This window comes from Magallana gigas, chromosome 1 (genome assembly GCF_963853765.1).
Source record: "Magallana gigas chromosome 1, xbMagGiga1.1, whole genome shotgun sequence".
Lineage (NCBI taxonomy): Eukaryota > Metazoa > Mollusca > Bivalvia > Ostreida > Ostreidae > Magallana > Magallana gigas.
In genome coordinates, this window is record NC_088853.1 from 59653646 (window position 1) to 59674382 (window position 20737).

General features: G+C 33.4%; 1 protein-coding gene across 3 annotated transcripts in view; it reads left to right on the plus strand.

The window, feature by feature from the left end:
• Positions 1 to 12574, plus strand: part of LOC117687862 (uncharacterized) — a 13366-nt gene extending 792 nt beyond the window's left edge. Inside the window, exons 1-9 of one of the 3 annotated variants that reach the window (XR_010711396.1) lie at positions 2067 to 2652; positions 2909 to 3104; positions 3263 to 3379; positions 3478 to 3531; positions 3643 to 4620; positions 4742 to 4911; positions 11491 to 11555; positions 11684 to 11778; positions 12278 to 12574. Coding sequence is in view for 1 of the 3 variants with exons in the window: in XM_066077471.1 (XP_065933543.1) it covers positions 4428 to 4620; positions 4742 to 4911; positions 11491 to 11555; positions 11684 to 11778; positions 12278 to 12396 (642 nt within the window). In the remaining 2 variants the exon portion in view is untranslated. Of the gene's footprint in view, positions 1 to 2066; positions 2653 to 2908; positions 3105 to 3262; positions 3380 to 3477; positions 3532 to 3642; positions 4621 to 4741; positions 4912 to 11490; positions 11556 to 11683; positions 11779 to 12277 lie in introns of those variants that run through there. The other 2 variants (XR_010711400.1, XM_066077471.1) reach the window with 2 other exon arrangements.
• Positions 12575 to 20737: the final 8163 nt, after the last annotated feature.

Genomic DNA, 20737 nt, shown 5'->3' on the forward strand with positions numbered 1-20737 from the left:
TATAATGCATGTTGTATAATGTTTTTATTTTTTTCCAAGCTAGAAAAAAATGCTTAACCGCATGGCGCGTGTTTTTGAATTCACCACTAACGAACAGAGAATGCATGTAAAAATTGATCGATCTCTAACTTACATTAGTCTAATAATATCAAAGTATTGTTAGCCTTGAAAATGTCTTTAAGTTTTTAATGTTTTTTGTGGTGTTTTTATTTTTATTTTTCACCACTAACGTTAGTAATGTTATGTACGATAGTTCACACGTATCACGAATGACTCTTTGGACGAGTTAACTAAGAGAATTTCCGATTTACGTACAAGTTAACAGAAGAGTGAAACTATAAATAGAATTGGGATTTTATTGTTGTCGTTGATCTTTGGTCTCCAACATAACGATGCAAGTTTTAATACTCAATAAGTGTACCCAGGCAACTGATCGAAGCCGTTTTGTAATACAGTATATAGAAAGTAATAATCTTATCTTTTACCTTCGATGGTCTTTAAAGGAAAACAATAAATCCTTTAACACTAACAGTCCATATTCAATTCACAGTATTGAAGACAGTACTTTAGGCCTAGTATATAAGTATTTATATTTGTAATGATTATGATGTTAATATTAACTCAAAGTGATGATATTATTTATAATGGTTAATCAATAGAAACAAAAACTAGCTGCACGTGCATGTATTTTTTTGTTCTATTTAAGACATGGCCTATCTCAGAAACTGGAGACGGTACAATACATTTGTTCATGCGCTTGCACAATCAAGCAGCAGTGAAAATGATGTTGAAAATCAACTGCAGGCAGTTGGGGGCCAGCAGACAACTCCTGAAAGGTACACCTCCTCTGTGCAGTCAGATTCTGGGGAAGATCAGCAACAGCAGCACATTAATGAACCAGCAGATTATGACAGTGATTCTTCCATGTCCGTTGTTTTAACAAGTGATGAAGATAATGAAAATGAGCCTGAGGAATGTTTACCATCACAAATTGCAGAATGGGCTACAAAGTTTAAATGCACTAGATCATGCATTAATCATATACTTGAAATTTTTAGAAAGCAAGGCCACAGAGTACCAAAAGATGCACGTACTTTACTTCAGACACCTCAAAGTATTGATATCATTAGAAAATGTGGTGGCAATTATTATTATTTTGGGCTGCTATCAGGACTTACGAAAACTGTGTCATTACATCCAAATCATTTTGAAGATGAAAACTCAATTAAACTTTCATTTAACATCGATGGAGTACCATTATTTAAGTCTTCCTCGGTACAATTTTGGCCAATCCTATGCAGTGTCAATAGTTTTGAACCATTTATTGTTGCTTTGTTCTGTGGAACAAAGAAACCAGACTCAGTTGAGGAGTATTTGCTGGAATTTGTTGAAGAACTTTGTAATGTTGAAAATACTGGGTTTCAATTGAATGATAAACATTTTGCTGTGATCATTGACTCATTTATTTGTGATGCTCCTGCAAGGTCATTTTTGAAATGTACTAAAGGACACAATGCATACTTTAAATGCGATAGATGCACAATTAAAGGTGTATGGCGTGGACGTGTTGTTTTTGAACAACCAGACGGCATGAATATGCCGGAAAAGAGAACTAAAGAAGATTTCAATGAATTGCAGTATACTGATTATCAATTAAAGAGGTCACCTTTAGTTGATATTGGTATCGATTGTATCAAATCGTTTCCGCTTGATTATATGCATCTTGTGTGTCTTGGTGTGATGAAAAGAATTTTGATGTTTTTAAAATCAGGACCACGAGAGTGCAAGCTATCCCATCTGCAAATAGAATTACTTTCGGACAAACTTGTTGCTCTGAATGGGAAAATGCCTCGAGAATTCGCAAGACAGCCACGTTCGCTTGAGGTTCTCGATCGATGGAAGGCAACAGAGTACAGGCAATGCATTCTATACACTGGCCCACTTATTTTCCGCAAAATAATGCATGACCAAATGTATCAACATTTCCTAGCTCTAACGGTTGCCATGTCAATATTACTTGACTCCAGAGATGCTTCTAGGAATCACTACCTGAGTTATGCAAAAGAATTGCTTGAATACTTTGACAAGAAAGCACCCCAGATATACGGAGAGACATTTACTACCTACAACATTCACTCTCTTGTACACATAAGTGATGATGTTAAAAATTATGGTGTTTCACTAAATGAACTAAGTGCCTTTAGATTTGAAAACTATCTTCAAAAGTTAAAGAAATTTGTGAAGAAAGCACAAAATCCTATTGCTCAAGTTGCTAAACGGTTGTTTGAACTGGAAAGAACTACTGTCAAACCATGGATGAATGTTTCAACAACCTATCTTTCCACAAAAAGAAAAGACAGTTGTTTACTTTTAAAAGATCAGTCGTTTGCATTTTTGCAAGAAAAAAGAGAAAATGGAGAATTGATATGCAAAGTTGTTTCACAACAGAGACTGGAAAATTTATTAAATAATCCATGTGAATCGAAATTAATAAATGTTGCCGTTGTGAAAAACACAACATTGCAGAGGCATGGACGGGAAAAAATAATCAGAAAGCATGACATAGATAGAAAAGTTGCATGTTTGCCTTATGATGGGAAATATGTGCTGTTTCCTTTGCTGCATGGAATTGAAAGGCAATATTAGGATAAGGTTGGTTTTTAGCACTATCAAGTATTGTAAAGAGAGATATATATTGCTAAATTAGTTCTACCGGTAATTGTAATTTCTTTAATACTGAATTGGTGACTTTATAATAAAATATATGTCAGATAAAAATTTTTTTTTAAACATTACAACTCAAAGAACTCTTTTCTTGTGACATTGATGACAAAAAACAAACTATGTTATTTATTGAAAAACATAATATGTTTAAGCATTTTGCTTAATTTTGATTTTTTAAATTAAGATGGACAAGAAGTGGGTAAGAGCTGTGTGGAGAGAGGATGAAAAAGAGATGGAGCTTGCCATACCCAGTGTATGGGTTGAAGGAAATCGCATAAGATGGCCAAATACATCAAATGCAAAATCTGCACTCAAAGAATGCAAGAAACCTGCTGACAAATGGCTTTCATTTGATCTGATAAAGATCAAGTTTTCATCAGGTAACTTCTTAATTTATTGATAAGAAACCGAGTAATTTATGTTTGAAGATGTAAAAAATGTAGGGAAGTCAACAAAGTTAACAAAGAATTTTTTGTATACATTTCTCATCAAGTCAATTGTACCTTCTCTTCATGCATTGTTTTTCTTTTAAATAAAGACGACTATCGAGAATGTGAGGACTATGATGAGACGACAGCGGTGGAATCTGAGTGTGACTCAGAACCAGTAATGAAAAGGAAACCAAAAAAGAAGGTCATGAGTGACTTTATTATGGGTGAGCTTGCAATTTATCTACAAACTTGAAGATTCTTTTATTTGTTATTTACTTTGATATTTTGATTAATGAAATATATATAAATTTTGTTTAATTAGATTCTGCTGAAGACAATTCATCAATAAAAATGCAGAAGAAGTTACCTGTAGCAGGTTAGATATTGTTATGCAAATATATATCCAGATATAAAAGAGGACAATTTATTATGGTAATTCCTTTTTTTTTTGGAGCATTTTCCAACAATTTGATATATTATACTTCAGCACCAGTTATGCCGCCAAAACCACCCCAAAAAATATCTTCTAAAAAAAACCAAGACCAGTCATCACTTCAGTCGTACAGGTCTCGATCACCTTCGCTTTCTACTAGAGATGAAATGGAAACCAGACGTAGCAGGTCTATTACACCAAGCAAGTCCTGGGCTAGTTCAAACAGTCGGGAGAGCTCGATGAATAGGTCGATGTCACCAAGAAGTCCCATTCGCTCAACACAAAGGTCCAGAATTTCAACATCCAGAAGTCCAATTCGCTCAACACAAAGGTCCAGAATTTCAACATCCAGAAGTCCAATTCGCTCAACACAAAGGTCCAGAATTTCAACATCCAGAAGTCCAATTCGCTCAACACAAAGGCCCAGAATTTCAACATCCAGAAGTCCAATTCGCTCAACACAAAGGCCCAGAATTTCAACATCCAGAAGTCCAATTCGCTCAACACAAAGGCCCAGAATTTCAACATCCAGAAGTCCAATTCGCTCAACACAAAGGCCCAGAATTTCAACATCCAGAAGTCCAATTCGCTCAACACAAAGGCCCAGAATTTCAACATCCAGAAGTCCAATTCGCTCAACACAAAGGCCCAGAATTTCAACACCCAGAAGTCCAATTCGCTCAACACAAAGGCCAAGAATTTCAACATCCAGAAGTCCAATTCGCTAAACACAAAGGTCACGAATCTCAAGGTCCAGGAGTCCTGTTCACTCTTTGAACAGCTCAAGATTTTCAAGATCAAAAAGCAGAGACAGGCATCACAATAGGTCAAGGCACTCTATGTCACAAAGCAGTGAAAGGTCAACCCTGAGAAGAGAAAGCCCAAAAAGACTGAACAAAGGATCTGAACATTCCAGGAGCTATGATAGGCCTTGTAGCAGGTTAAGTGTAGAGAGCACCCCAACACTTCCATCTCTTTCTAAGCGAAAGCAGCATCAGTCCTCAACAGACTCCTTTCCCATGACCGAAGAAAGTGAGTACAGTTAGATGTGTTACAAATTTTCAATTCAAGGGACCTTTTATGAGACTAGAATTTTTGCTTATGATGCCTTGGGTGTTAAATGTTTAATACTTAGTTATATTCTGTTTCACAGGATTTCAGAGAAGAGTCCTCTACCTTCTTGTTGAAATAAGAGACCGTCTTAAGAGTCGAGTAACAACAGCTTCAAATACAGAAGACGTTGATCTTGTTACCATAGACTCAGAAGAAGGATTTGAAGCCTTAGACAGAAGACTTGAAAACAGGGACTTTAAAGCCAGCTTTGTAAGTAATTGAAAATAGATGTAAATTGTCATGTTTCGTGTAGAATTCCAACGGAAGACCCTCTTGTTATTCTACGGTTTCTTTTTCTTTATTATTCTTTTTTTTAAGGTCTTCCGTTTCCAACGGAAGACCTTGTACTGATTCTGTTGGAAATTCTTCATTATTATTTTTCTTCTTCTTTTTCTTCTAGACGTTTCTTTAAACTGTAATATCTCGCTTGTTTGTCATTAGATTTTATTCAAATTTTCAGGGTTTATTGGAAATGACAAAAGCGTACTATAGCACAAAAGATTGTGAAATCGCTACTTCCGGTTTTGAGTTATTCCCCTTTGAATATTTTTTTAGTGGGTCTCGTGTACCTGCAAAGGCTCCGAGTTGATCCGTAGCAAGTAGTTTTAATTTACAAATCTTTAATGTAGACATCTTGAACGTTGTCCTCCTAGTTTTACATGTTTGATTAACCCACGTTTACTTCTTAAAAAATTAGATCGAAATTTATGTTTCAAAAAATGTTAAATTTTGCTTATATCTTTGCTCAATAACTTTTTAGTTGTACATTTTTTCTAGTCACATATAGAACAAAAGTTGTGCAGAATATTAAGAGCTTTCATTTGATACCATAAAAAAGGGGCTAGCCCTTAAAATGAGGGGTCTAGATCCCTTAAAAGTCTTTGCCTCATAACTCTAAAACGGTAAATTTTTCGATATGGGCGTCGCTGCAAAAAATGTTGTTAGTGACTTTATTGATCTCATAAAACTGTTTTTGTGTTCGGGTATTGCATAATATGAGGGTAAAAAGTAATACGTGTTGACCAGTACCCGCGGCAATTTGGCCAAGTTAACGAAACTCTCCCTCGCCCGCGGCCGAGAAAATCGGTAACCATGGTCGCGGCTGGGCTACTTCGCTAGCGGTCAGCGGTTATTTAATACACGAGAGTTGCGTCTCTCAAATATGAGTTTATTTAGCCGCAAACTCAAGAATTGTTTTAGTTTTGATTACACATAAAAGCTTAGGGACTAAACGATTAGGTGTCATTTCAGAAATCGTTCAGTTAATTAATAAAAGCTATGTCATTTTTAATCTAAAGCAATATCAGACATAGATCAATTGTGGGTTTCAAGTTTAAAATAAAGAACTTCTATTTGATAGAATATGGTCATTATACTGCAAACTTTTCAAATCTTCCTGGGTTCTGAGCTGTGCGTGTCTGTGCGTTGTACCTTTACGCAATCTATCCTTCATCCACGGCTGAGGAGATCAGCCACGGCTGCACTACCTAGCGGTAAGCGGTTATCTAATACAGAAGTTTCGCACACCGCGACGCACACTTAGATGAATATGAACGTGTTTGAGTTTATATAGCCGTAAATACAAGAACTGTTTTAAATTTATGTTATAAAAGTTTGTCCATCTTGTATTTATTTTATTAAAAATTTGAGTGTAAGTGAATATTAATGAACGATATTACTCCAAATCGGAAACATCGTCAGACATAAATTAATGGTTGGTTTGTATATCTAAAAAAAATTACCCCCCCCCCCCCTTACACACACACAAATATTAAATGATGATAATCCCTCGCACATGGCCGAGGAGATCCAGCGCGAGTGCACAAGTGATCCGCGGTCGGCTCGTGTTCTTCTATACGTACCTTATCACGCGTTCATGTTTCATATTTTGCACGGACAGAACTATATTTTATTGTCTTTTCAACTATTATATCGGTTTAAGATGAAAAGATAAATTTATTTTACTTGTACAGTTGATTAAGCATTGATTTAATTATACGATAGCGTACAAGGTAGTTTAAAAATCAAATCAAATTATAATCAAAGTTCCATGTTACATGTTTGCGGTAGGTGCTAGCACGATAAAATAATGTCCTGAATTATCCTGAATTGAGGCATTTGATGATTATTTTAAAGAATATTAACATGAATTTTAAACAACTTAAGATTAGGTTCTATCGGTCACATATTAATCACTCTGTAGTCTTTTCTACATGGTTGTTCGTTTCAGTGTGGAAGCGAACTCATTGCTGCGTCCCTCCTCCTCCCGCCCCGCTGACAAGTGCTCGCGCTGGATTTTTTTTAAATTGCCGAAAAGATCCCCAGAACTGTCGAAAATCATTTTTGGTGACTTTTTCTTATGTGTAACATTTTCTCCTCAACGTGTTTCATTTTCCCACCCGTTTGTTAATTCGGTCAGTCTGTATTAATTCAATCGCCACGTGCGACCGAAGATTCTCAGAACATATGTAATTGAGTAACAGTTGGAAGGGTGCTTTTATAAACAATAAGACTATTATTCGAAGTCAATCATCTTCACATTGAAGATGTGAAATCGTAACCTGAGAATGTGGCTAATAAATAAACCTGTTAAACACGCTAAACTTCTATAGTTATGAGCATTCATAATGTATTATAATCAAAAGTTTGAAGTCAAAGGAAATTTTGTTCTTGGGAAATACGACTACATTATGCAATGCAGTCGATCGCCATAGAACTCATCAAAGTACTGCAAGTGTCGACAGATTTCTTATTTCTTTTAAAGACCATGATAATTCACTTGACTTGCAGACTATAATATAGCGACATATCTGCCTCCCAGATATATATGCGCTTCTCAAAGTTACACTTAAGTGAGATAGATGTGCGTTATTGGGAATTTTATTTATTGCTAATTGTATGAAAATTGATTTAAAAAAAACAACTTTTAATTGAAGTTGTGTATTATGAGGTTGTAATGCAACTTAATTTACTTACAAGGTTAGCTACAGCCAGTGGAATACTAATTTTAGCTGAACAATGAATACCCAATATATTAAAATACAAGATAAATAGTTTCCAGAACTATAATACTATGCATGTGTATATGAAGGTTGCAACCTAATTTGTATGGCTGTAGGTGGGGAGGTAAAGGTGTATCGATGTACATACAATGTATGACTGCACATACAGATTCCGGACCGCGGGTACAGACGATACCCATGATAGTCCTTTAATACATCAATGCGCTGTTTGATTTAGAAACTGACCAGTTTCATAACTTCTTCGAATTTCTCTTACACGAACTGTCTAATTCCATCCCAGAATTCCAATTAACGCAAGCGCAATTGAAGTTTTTTTTCAATTTATTTAGTCAACCCACTGACATAAAAATACCGATTTTGCATATTATTACATTGTCGAGAGAAGTAATATTCATTTCTGTTAATAAGGTTATTTAATTCACGTTACATAGCGGTGTCTCTATGAAACAGCACCATCTGGTGTAAAATTTAGATGCTTGCTTTTGCATAAATTCTCCCGCTGATCTTTTTCTTTAGCTGATTATATATTATTTTGAATGTCCAAGTCTACTCGTATCATTTAAAAATATCGGACGACACACATTTCCCTGTAGAAAAGTTCAGGGAAGCCATCAATCTTGACTAATTACTAAATTTTGTCAGCACGTAATAATTCTACAACTTGCACATAGTCTTCAAAAATTTAGAAAGATTTAAATAAAGAAGTTATCCAATAGAAAAGGTTACGTGTTTTGTAGGCGGGTTCGGTTTAAAAAAAATAAATCCTGATATGAATCATGAGTACATACTGTTTATAACAATGCTTGCTACCCTTTGAAAATTTAACTCGCCATTAAACATCTTATTTTTTAAAGAACTTTTGAAACGATTACAGAAACTGTGTTCGACAAATAGTTTTCCTAAAACATTTTCTTTCTTTCTTTTTTAAAACACGTCTTATATACAGGCTTTCAATCACAACACATTTTTATAACAAAAGCAGAACTGAAAGTTTAGTCATTATAATTGTTTGACACCATATCACACATATTTTCAACCCGCAGCAACAACGGAAGACCTACTCGTGGCTTTGCCACGAGCTCTGCTCTAGTTCTTTTTCTGACTTTTTTGGAGCGCTATTTCTCAAAAACTATCCAACCGATTCGCACAAAATTTTCAGGAAAAATAAAGCATGATCGGCGCTACATTTTAAAAAATTTTTTAAATGATGACGTCACTTCCGGTTTCAGATATTGACGATTTTGTAAATTTTTTAGGGTCATTTTGTCCACGCATCTCCTCCGAAACTAATCAAGATAGAAGCTTGAAATTTTCAGGGATTGTAGATGAATGTATGTAGATGTACCCCCATGCTTCCAATGATGAAAATTGCTAAAGGCCTCCAAGCTCGCCTGAACCTGAAAATTGGCACCAAATTTTTTCACGAGATTTTTGCACATTTTCTGTGATATCTTTTGATGTATAAATATTTTGTTATAAGATGTAATGCAAAAGTTGTTTAAAATTACACGGGCTTTCGTTTGATATCAAGAAATAGGGACTGGCCCCTCAAATTAGGGGCCAAGAGGGCTGTAAAGTCTTCTTACAATAACTCTTTACTGAATAATAATTTGTTATTAATTATAGAAGCAAAAATGTTCATTGTTCGGCAGTTTATCTATACAGTACCATACCTAAGTCATATGTTACGTAATAAGGGGTTTAAAGGGGCCAGAATTTCAAAATTTCGATCATTAATATCTGAAAAAGGAGAAATATTTTGAAAAGCATTGTAGAACAAAAATTGCTTAAAATAATGTTTTGTACAATATGTTACCTTAAATTTTTTTGTTTATGACCCCATTTAGGAGATAAAGGGCCGGCCCCTAAAACACATTTGTAAAGATATCCTAAGAAGGGTTAACATTTTGTGAACACTTGTTGAACAAAATATGTTTATATTTGCAAGACCTTTCATTTGATATCAAGAAAAAGGGGCTGGCCCCTCCAATTAGGGGTCAAGAGGGGTCTTAAATCTTCTTACAAGAACTGTTTACTGAACAATAATTTGTAATTAATTATAGAAGCAAAAATGTTCATTGTACAATTGTTTATCTATACAGTATCATACCTTAGTCATATATTACGTAATTAGGGGTTTCAAGGGGCCAGAAGTTCAAAACTTTGATCATTTTAAAATATCTGAAAAAGCAGAAATATTTTTTAAAAGCAATGTAGAACAAAATAATGTTCTGAACAATATGATACCATAAATGTTGTTATTAGTGGCCCCGGTAAAGAGCTAAAGGGTCGGCCCCTAAAATACAGTTGTTTAGATATCTCGGTAACGGTTAACCATTCGTTAACATTTGTAGAACAAAATATGTTTATATTAGCAAGACCTTTTATTTGATATAAAAAAAAGGGCTGACCCCTCAAATTAGGGACCAGAAGGGCTATTAAGTCTTTTTATAATAACTCTTTTCTGACCAACAATTTGATAAAAGTCATAAAGCAACAAAGGAGCTTTTATTAAGCTTAATTTAAAACTGAAATCCGTTTTAAAATGGGACGATCCATTACAAAAATATTGGGATTTAAAAATTGAGTTTTCCGGAAATTTTGTTTCCACGTTCTTGGTTAAGAAAATAGTGTTATTTTAAAAGTTAAATTAACTCATACCTAAAATAATTCGGAAATTGTTAATTCGTACTTGAAGACATTCGGGACTTTTTTTTATTAAGTCGTTCTAGAAATTGTAAAGGTTTTTGTTAATTCGTTCTTGAAATCATTCAGACATTGTTAAGTCGTACTAAGAATTATTCGATTTTTTTAAAAAAATTTTTTTTTATTTTCTTTGTAGTTGGTTTTAGAACTCTGCTTCTTACAGGAGCTTCTATCTTTACTCTCGACACCACCGGAAGACCCACTCGTTGCTTTGCAACGAGCTTTGCTCTAGTTATGTTGTATTTTTATATACATACTATACATAATGGGCCTGCCTTATGTGCCAGCGGGCAAGAAGTGGTTAGGTGAGGTGAGGTGAATATACATAAACTCTAAATTCTTGATCAAATGAGGGGAATTATTCTTCAAGTTAAATCACAAGAAGTAACCCTCAAAGATTTTCTCTAACAGTCAGGAATTATTACAAAAAAAATTAAACCTTTGGTGCTGGACTCAGGTTTTTTATTCTCTTGATATGACACAAAATGACTGAAATGCAGAATTAAAATTAGAAATTGTGTATAGAATGAATATAATGTTCTCCTTTATTATACATTTGAGCATTGAATCATTATTTTATGAAAGATATTGTATCATAACAATAGCGGTGTGTGCATACAAATTTTCATAAATAACTAATGCGCATTATAAAATTTGTATGCACACACCGCTGCAGTTATGAGACTATATCTTTCAAAAAATAATGATTTAAAGCTTATATTTACATTTTTCTAACTTCTTGCTTTGTCAGCAAATGTGATTTATATGTCAAAATTTCTATTTTATTCTAAGGATAAATTCAAATTAATGGAATAGCCATTGTAACAGCCACAAGCGTGAACTTTGATTCTCGCTTGTGACGTTGCATTTTACAGCGTTCAAAGTTTGTTATGTCACGGTTAAACTCGTCATTTTAACCTTTGAGCTCCGTTTGTGTGTTACGGTCTTATTACTTCAGTATCTTTTCACACACTTTACATGCAAAAAATATTTGGAATGTAAATTTATATATTGCAGTAACACTACAAAGTATGAATGAAAATGAACAATTGCATTTCAGAAATTCTTGCTTCAAAAGATTGGAGGTACAGATGGTACTGACCACATGAAGAAAGCAATGTTAAGGTAAATAAAGAATGATGTTACTGAATAATTAAAGATCATTTATTGAAAAAATCAATGTATGACATTGTATACAGAGTGATATGAAATACTAAATATTTGAAGTATGACATATTTCAATTTATTTTCAGAACTATGACAAACTCGTACATGGCTGGTCTAAACATGAAGGGAAAACGGGGAAAGAAAGCTTTTGGTTCCTCCCAACTCTACCTCCTTATAAAAGGTAAAATGTTTTCTGATTTTTACTACTGTCAAATTTCTCATTTGTAGTACATGTAGATTGAAACAATTAAAACATAATTTGATTAGTTGGTGCAGACGCAGAGTACTGTAGATTCCTCATTTTTCATGATTACTTCATTTTGCGATTCAATTATTTAATGCATCAAATTGCTAGAACACATAATTTTTATCATATATATTCATTAAATTTACACCTGCCAAAAATTAATAGGGAGATCATAAAATCCGCGAGATGTGCTTTTGGCAATTTTACATGGATATTAATTCCTTGTGTTTAATTAGGAATCTACAGTATACATCTATTTAAAAATGGTGTGTTATCTTTATGGCAATCTTATTGAAATTAGATCCCGTGATCTGCAAGGAAAAAGCCACTGGAGCAGATCAAAGGATCCAATTTTGGTTGAATTGTCTTTATGTAAAGAAAAAAATATATACAGAGGAACATATATTATAAAGCACCTTTATGTCTGTTTCAGAAACTGTATTGACATCTCATACACAGTATACAGAATCAAAATTCAATGAAGATTTGGCTAAATTCCTAAAATATGCCCCGGAGCGTGTGGGAGGAGGTGGAAGAAGGAGAAGAGATTGACTGTTTTTCACGTTCACTTGACCAGAACTAATGATTTTACTCTTTTTCATCTTCTTAAACTAATGTTTTTGTGAAAAGCTGGCTACAGATGTGAGCTAGGTTATCCATCAGTGATTTTAAGTGATACTTTCAATTTATTTAACTGTTTCTCTCTTGAATAAATTGATTAATGATATTTGTTCTGGTGTCATGTTGTTCATAAAATAATTTGAGGCAAAATGATTCACTGCAATTAGCGAAAAAAAATCAGTGTTCAAGGTCAAACAGTTGTAGCATTTCAACCAATTATCAACTAAATTTAAACGTTGTAACAACGTCAGAAGACGTTAAATCAACGTTGAAACAACGTCAGATATCAACGTTGAATCAACGTCAAAATTTCAACGTCCATTCAACTTTCATATTCAACCAAAATTCAACGTCATTTCAACGTTGAGGCATGACGTTGTTTCAACGTTGAATCAACGTTGAAATGCCTGCTGGGATACTTCTTTCACAGGTATGTGTAGGTTTCTTAAAGATTATCAAAAAGTGACGGAAGCAATAACTTGGGACATACTAAAACAATACAATTCCTGACATGAATTATGAGTACAAACTGTTTAAAACAATGCTTGCTACCCTTTGCAATTTTAACTCGCCATTAAACATCTCATTTTTTAAAGAATGTTTGAAACGATTACATAAACTGTTCGAAATATAGTTTTCTTAAAACATTTCCTTCCTTTCTCTTTCAAAACACGTTTTATATACAGGCTTTCAATCGCAACACGTTTTTATAACAAAAGCAGAACTGAAAGTTTAGTCATTATAATCGTTTGATACCATATCAGTCATATATTTTCAACTTGCAGCAACAACGGGAGACCTACTCGGGGCTTTGCCACGAGCTCTGCTCTAGTGTTCTTTTTTTTTCTGACATTTTTGGAGCGTTATTTCTAGAAAAGCATTCCAACGATTTGCACCAAATTATCAGGACTTATAGACCTTTGACGTCGCTACAGATTAGTTAAATTTTAAATGATGACGTGACATCCGGTGTTAGATATTGACGACTTTGTAAATTTTTAAGGGTCATTTTGTCCATGCATCTACTCCGAGAAGCTTGAAGATTTAAGTGATTGTGGATAATTGTTTGTTCATGTTCTTCCATGCTTCCAATTAGGAAAATTGTTAAAGGCCTCGAAGCTCGCCTGAACCTCAATATTAACACCAAATTTTGTCAGGAAAGTTTTGCACTTTTTCTGTAATATTTTTTCGATGTATAAATATTTTGTTAAGACATGTAATGCAAAAAATTGTTTTAAACTGCACAGGCTTTCATTTGATATCAAGAAAAAGAGGCTGGTCCCTCGAATTAGGGACCAAGAGCAAAAGTTGCTTAAAGTAATGTTCTGTGCAATATGCTACCTAAACATTTTTGTTGATGTAAGGAGTTTAAAGTTCGGCCCGTAAAACACAGTTCTGCAGGTATTTCGAGAACAGTTAACATTTTGTGAACAAAATATGAACAAATAACAAATATGTTTATATTTGCAAAACCTTTCATTTGATACCAAGAAAAAGAGTCTGGTCCCTCAAATTAGGGGCCAAGAGGGCTCTTAAGTCTTTTTAAAATTACTCCATACTGAACAACCCCCAAATTACGTAATATATCACTTAGGTATGGTACTGTAAAGATAAACAGCTGTACAGTGAATAATATTGCTTCTAAAATTGATAATAAATTAATTTTCCGTAAAGAGTCATTGTAAGAATACTAAAGATCCCTCTTGGCCTCTTTGTACATTTTCATTTCATAAAGGACTTTATTTTTGTTGTTTATTTCATAACTGTACGCCTTTCTATATCTAGATGCATTACGATACTCAGGTAACCGATCGATAGTAGAGTCGCTAGCTGTATTCAGGTCGTCGCTCAGACGACAGTGCATATGCTTGTAGAGCTGGACGTACACATGTTTAACGCCTCACTGATTTACTGTAATGAAGGCAACTTGAATTGTTTCAGTACTGGGAGATGTGTTAATAAAATGGTTCCAATGCATGGTAGTTAAACTCAACTTTTCTACAACACACGGCCGTCATATAAAGCACGTTTTCTGTCTGGGTTATTTTGAATCACATGTGTACGCTATGTGTACATTTTAGATTAGTAGCCATATAGATAAACACTTTAAGTGATTATTTTTTTTAAAGAAATTGTGTACATTCAAAGCATTGCAATGCTAGGGCAATTAAATTCGAACAATGTATATGGTGAGGGTCGGACTGATACTGGTTCTGCTTGTTCTACAAAAGCGAATGTAGGGCGAAGAATTGGGGTTTTATTTTTTAAACAAATATAAGTATTGCCTTCTTAAAAGCTTGCATTACTAAACAAAGTATTTCATTGGAAGTTATTAGTTTCCTTAGCTGCATACATGTAGCTCGCGGTCTGGATCCCTGAAAAATTGACTACCATCCGAAATTTTTCAAACAAAAGCTACAGACTTGCAGCTCACATAAACTTAAAAATTACATTTTAGAATTTGCCGCTGTTCGTAAATTCATTAAAAAACCCGTGCAGATTTAACTGGTAATATGTCGTTTGATATGAGATTTATGACGTCTATTTATATTGTTTTCAGTAAAATTATTTCATTTTTTCAGCTTGTGGGTGGAATGAAAACAGTTTCACATGTTATATGACATAAAGATTAACAACATTCATTGTTCTCCCTCGTTTTAAAGCAATGTTAAGAAGGACTCTCAAAATAAGAAAATGGACACAAACTAAACTGCATTCTCTGTACATGGTCACAATGTATGATGTGTCTCAAAAGTTCCTTTTTTGGACTCGTCTACTATAACTGCGACAAATTAATAAATGAGACATTCTGGCGCGGAGTCATGTAAATCAAGTTTCCATTGGTCAGAATTGATTCTTTCGTGAGGGTCGGGATAGGTATAAAAACCAATTTAATCGTTCAAAGTTTTGAGTTGTTAACAATGACATATCAGATCGAATGTTTTAAAACAATTTATAAATCCAAAGTACAGTCATTTGTAATCGGATGACGTGTGAGCATGATTGTGTATTTAGTAGGCGGACATCCTTAGACTGCATGTTATAATAATTTAATGACTTTGTTTGTTAATAATAATTCAACATCAATTGTAAATTAACAATGAATGTACATTCTAGTACGCTAGTACACAATCTTGTTGTGATGCCACCCCCCCCCCCCCCTCACCGCTCATGATACCTATTTCTGAATCAGGATTACACACGTGCTTGCATGTGGCAGAAAAGACAAGCTGGAACTTACATTGTAACTGTTAAATGAACTATAGGTGACCGATATCATCTCTTTTGAAATGTATTTCTTCTTAGTAAGTACCTGTAGAAACTGATACATGTAATTGTAAAAAACATAGAGGAATGCATGCATGATCTGCTCATAATAACTGGTTGAATCAATATCTCTTTTTTCCAACATGCTTCAAGTCTATGATAGTAAGAAAATATATGCTAGACTTCATATCGGAAAATATCCAATTTGGTAAATTCAAAATTCTTTTATTTTGCTTGTCAAGATTTGTTCGATGAGTTTGCCCTCCCCCCACTCACATACTCTCAAAATGATGCTACGTGCCTGGAAATTACTCATTTTCTTTATCCCTTTGCTGATTTACGTTTTCATTAACGCATATAAAGAAAAAATACAATTTGTATATCCTTTTGTAATTAAAGAAAATGCGATGTACATTTTTTTTCATGCAATATTTTGGATAAAGCAAAGAAGAGTTGTTTCTTGAAGTTTTGTTAGATCATAAAAATGTGAAATCCTAAAATTTAAAATTGTGCCAAATTTCTCTCTTTTTTAATGTAAAACTTTATTGATTTAAAAAACGATTCTTTGAGACAAAACAAATTGACATATTCAATAAGAATTTGACAATCTCTAACTGCAGGTCTGTAGCTCTTAGTCTGAAACAGAATCGGATGGACGACCTAGGACCCAGATCGTCATCCATTCTTGAATATTGCCATTTCTTTCGTACGCGGACGCAATACTCACCGAGACTAAATAGTTCCTATCTTAAGTTTTAACTGCTTTGAAAGGTAATATTGGCATTCCGATAATTTTGAAAATGAAGAATTTAATAAAAATGGTTAAAATTACAGTAAAATTATCGGCATCGGTCTTCTCTATGCGCGGATCTAGAAGGGAAGGGGAAGGGTTCTATACCCCCCCCCCCCCCGCAAAATTTCTTTCAATTACGTGTATATTATAAACTTACCAAACAATGCCTCGGACATCCCTTGGCAAACTCAAAAAACCACCAACCCCAACCCCGGAAAAATTTTCTGATCCGCGCATGCTCCCCTCCTCGAAAAACAAAATTATTACTATATACTAAAAGATTCATTGACGCTTGCGTTCAATAAAAATGCTTGTAAAATGTTTGCAAGTGGTCTTTTTACCTTCATACCGGGTATAACCACAGTCCCATTCTGTGAATAAAATGGGGCGAATCAAACTATAGACAACGTGTTAAGGTGGCTCTATACACCAACAGTTTATTCCAATTTTGCAATAGAAGACCACAAAGCATATACTTATCATATATTAAAATGATGATAGGGATATTATCGGTATTTAAAAAAAAAAAAAAAAAAAAATTCATGTTTTTTAAAGTATTTATTTTAAAACGTGAACTATTAATGAATTGAGAGAATTGTTTTTGTCATATGATGGATATTTCATTCGGGCAATAAATGTGAAAAAAATGTGAAAAAATATAACACTTCTTAACATTCAAAAATGTTATTAATGCAATGTTTTTTTAGTATTTCCCCAAAACATAATTTTTATATTTTTCTTACTCTGTTCACAAATCATTTGAAAAAGCTGCTTCATGTTTTAAGAAAATGTATTTTAATTAACGTGACTTTAAAAATTGAATAAAAATCATTGCAAATAAAAACAAAAAAATATTTTAAATTTTATTTGTGTGAAAGTTCCTCAGGAAAGACTTATCGTTCCTAAGACCAAAGGCCCAACCACCTTGGGGACTTTCCCGACATTTCTGAGTTCAAGAAAATTTCCTAAATATCATGTTGGAATAATAAATACATACATATTTCATTATAGGCCTATATAAGTGAATATATTCGCTTTAATGCAAAACTAGGTCAAATAAATTGAAATCAAGTGGAAAACTAGCTACATGTAATAGGATTTAAATATCCCAACCTGAGTGAGATTTAAAGCCACCCTCCCATCCTCTTAAGGTGGTAAGGAACATCGGTCGATATTAATGTGGATTAAAAATATTTTAATTGAAATACATTTACCGGTTTAGAATTTTCTTTAACGGTATTCAACAAAAAAAAAAATACGTTTTAAAAATCTTTGGAAATTTAAAATGTTTTCCGTCCTCAACGGGATCCCAACTCATGACCTACAGGTTTGTAGTGAACCCACTAACGTACTGCGCTACGCTGTAATATGTCGATGATGGGAAAGAAACTATTTTAAAAAAATATATACTTGATTTTTTTGTTTATTTTGATGACAATACTGCACGTGAAGATGTCAAATACCACATTACATGAAAGTAATGAATTTTCTAATTTTCTAATTATGAAAGTCAATCTGTTCATTTAACAAATTTTTCAAAAGAGCAGTCCCCACACAATTCGAACGTGTCAATGAAATCGCCCCGATTTGGTCCATTATTTATGCACAGTAATATACAAATATAAAGAAAATAAGCTGTTTAAGTAGCATTTTATATACCAGCAGAACATGTTCTGATATTTTAAAATATTGACACTTGATTGGGAAAAATTGATCTGGATTTGGGAAAATATCGAAAATTGTTGGATTGGGAATGGGTCCGGTAAACAGACCCAAAACTAAGCGAGGAAAACCCCTGATGCATAACATGGATATCGAAGTTTAAAAATTGATTTTTTCCGGACATTTTGATTCCACGTTCTCGGTTTTAAAAATAGTGAAGAATTCACACTGAAAGTAACTTAAACTGAAAACAACTCGTACTGATTATAAAACTATACAAGTAATAGCTTTCCAACAAGCGTGCATGACTAAACAAAATTATTTAATGGAAGAATGGATGAATCAATAAGGCTATCTTATTAGAAATGCATTTTTATTTTCGCTGCTGATCATAAATTTATAAACGGAACGTGAAAATTTAAGACGAAAACTCCGTCTTTTCTTCGACCTAGAACACACACACACACATATATATATATATATATATATATATATATATATATATATATATATATATATATATATATATATATATATATATATCACTTGAAATTAATTTATTTTATTAATTCAGTTTTTTTCAAGGAATGTACACATATTATAAAAGTTAATGTAAGTTTGAAAGCTGGAGAGTAAATAGTCGTTTTTTTTTTAAATTGTACATTTATTTGTTATACTAAGATGCAAAATTAACTGAAAGAAATTTGTTTAAAATTTCCAACCATATGAAAAGGTATACAAACATGTTTTGTTTTTGAATGTGTGTGGGTAGCTTCATCAAAATCATCTTGACAAGCAATTAAAAAAGGATAAATTATCAAACTCATGAAAAAGAAACCCTACCTGTAACTTAAATTTAGTTAAAATGCCTTATTTGCAGTTTCATTTATTGCATGCTCCTACAAAAGTGAAGGGAGGGGGGACCATGATATTTCCATGTATCATATAAAGTTAAGAAAAGTGCCAGCTGCCAAAAAAGTGGGGAGAAGGAAGCAGCCCCCCCCCCACACCTCAACCCCAGATGCTACGTTCCTGTGATGTAAACTGTAAACACATGGTGTGCTATCGGGTATTTGCATGATCCCAACGAACTCGTCAACTATAATCGGTGCGCAAAACATTGAATGAAACATTATGGCACGAAATCCTGCTATTACCGTTCACGCCACGAATGAAATCTGCCATTTGATTTTTTGACATTTGTTTTGTAACAGCTACATACATGTACATGTATATTATACTTTAGATCTGATGTTTTAGAAGAAATCTTACGAATTAATAGAAACACACTTGATTTTTAATTGTTAAATGTAGTAATGTACATTTGGTAAAACATACGAGTTTTGATCCATTTTCAAGATTAATGAAATCGCCCAACTGAGCGAAAATCGGGTCTCACCCCGCTACTTCTCCCAGGTAATACTATTTGTATTCAAAGATTTGTTGGTGTCATCTATGAAGTAGTATGCATGTTTGACAGCTTATTATTTGTATGTATTTTGTATGTTTATAATAGGAGTTGCTACAACCAAAATTCATTTTGTAAATGAGGCCCCTTGCGAGGTTATTTGACATATTTATGTCTGTTCATTTTGAAATTACCAAATTTGGTGAACCTTTAATAAATTATCGAGCAAGTGATGGTGAGTTCCTTTAACCCCGTTTACCATGATGACCGTAGTCGCGTGATTATCTGGTAGTTTTCAGCACGTGTCAATTACTGTCAATCAAAGTCCACGTGGTACAAATAAATGATATAAGGTTATTCCGCTTAGTATGACCCTTGAATTTCCGGAAGCTGATAATTACGTTAGGTCAATATAACATTTGATTTTCTCTACACTTGAATAAAAAAAATTAGCTTGATAACACTCATATTGATATGTATGTATCAATTCGTCACTGAATCATATAAAAAATGATTATTGCTTGTTTTTTTTCGATCCATATGATGATTAAGCTACCCTCAAATACAATATTCACTACCTTCTTGGGTTGCTTAATCATCGTATTGACCTCATAAACAACAATAATTGTTTGATGTTACAAACCTGGGAAAATTATTTAGCCGATCAATATAGATAGATAGATAGATAGATAGATAGATAGATAGATAGATAGAGATATATATTTATATATATATATATATATATATATATATATATATATATATATATATATATATATATTGATCGGCTATATAATTTTGCCAGGTTTGTAACATCAAACAATTATTGTTGTTTATGAGGTCAATACGACGTTATTTTTTCATTCAAAGGACGGTTGTATAAAGCATAATTCATCGCACTGACATTTTTTTAACAAGTAAGCAATGCCCTAAAATTGCAATTATATTAGGTTTTTTACAGCTTTATAATAAGCTTTCTTATTATAAAATTAGCTATTGTTCAAAGCTATTCTAATATTACAAAAATAAGAATATCTTTATATAAAGCTCAGAAAGAATTACCATATTAGAGCTCCTCCTTCGCTCCTGCCGAGGTTTGATTTCTAGACTTTCGGTGTTCTGAATTTGCAGTAACGCTTAAA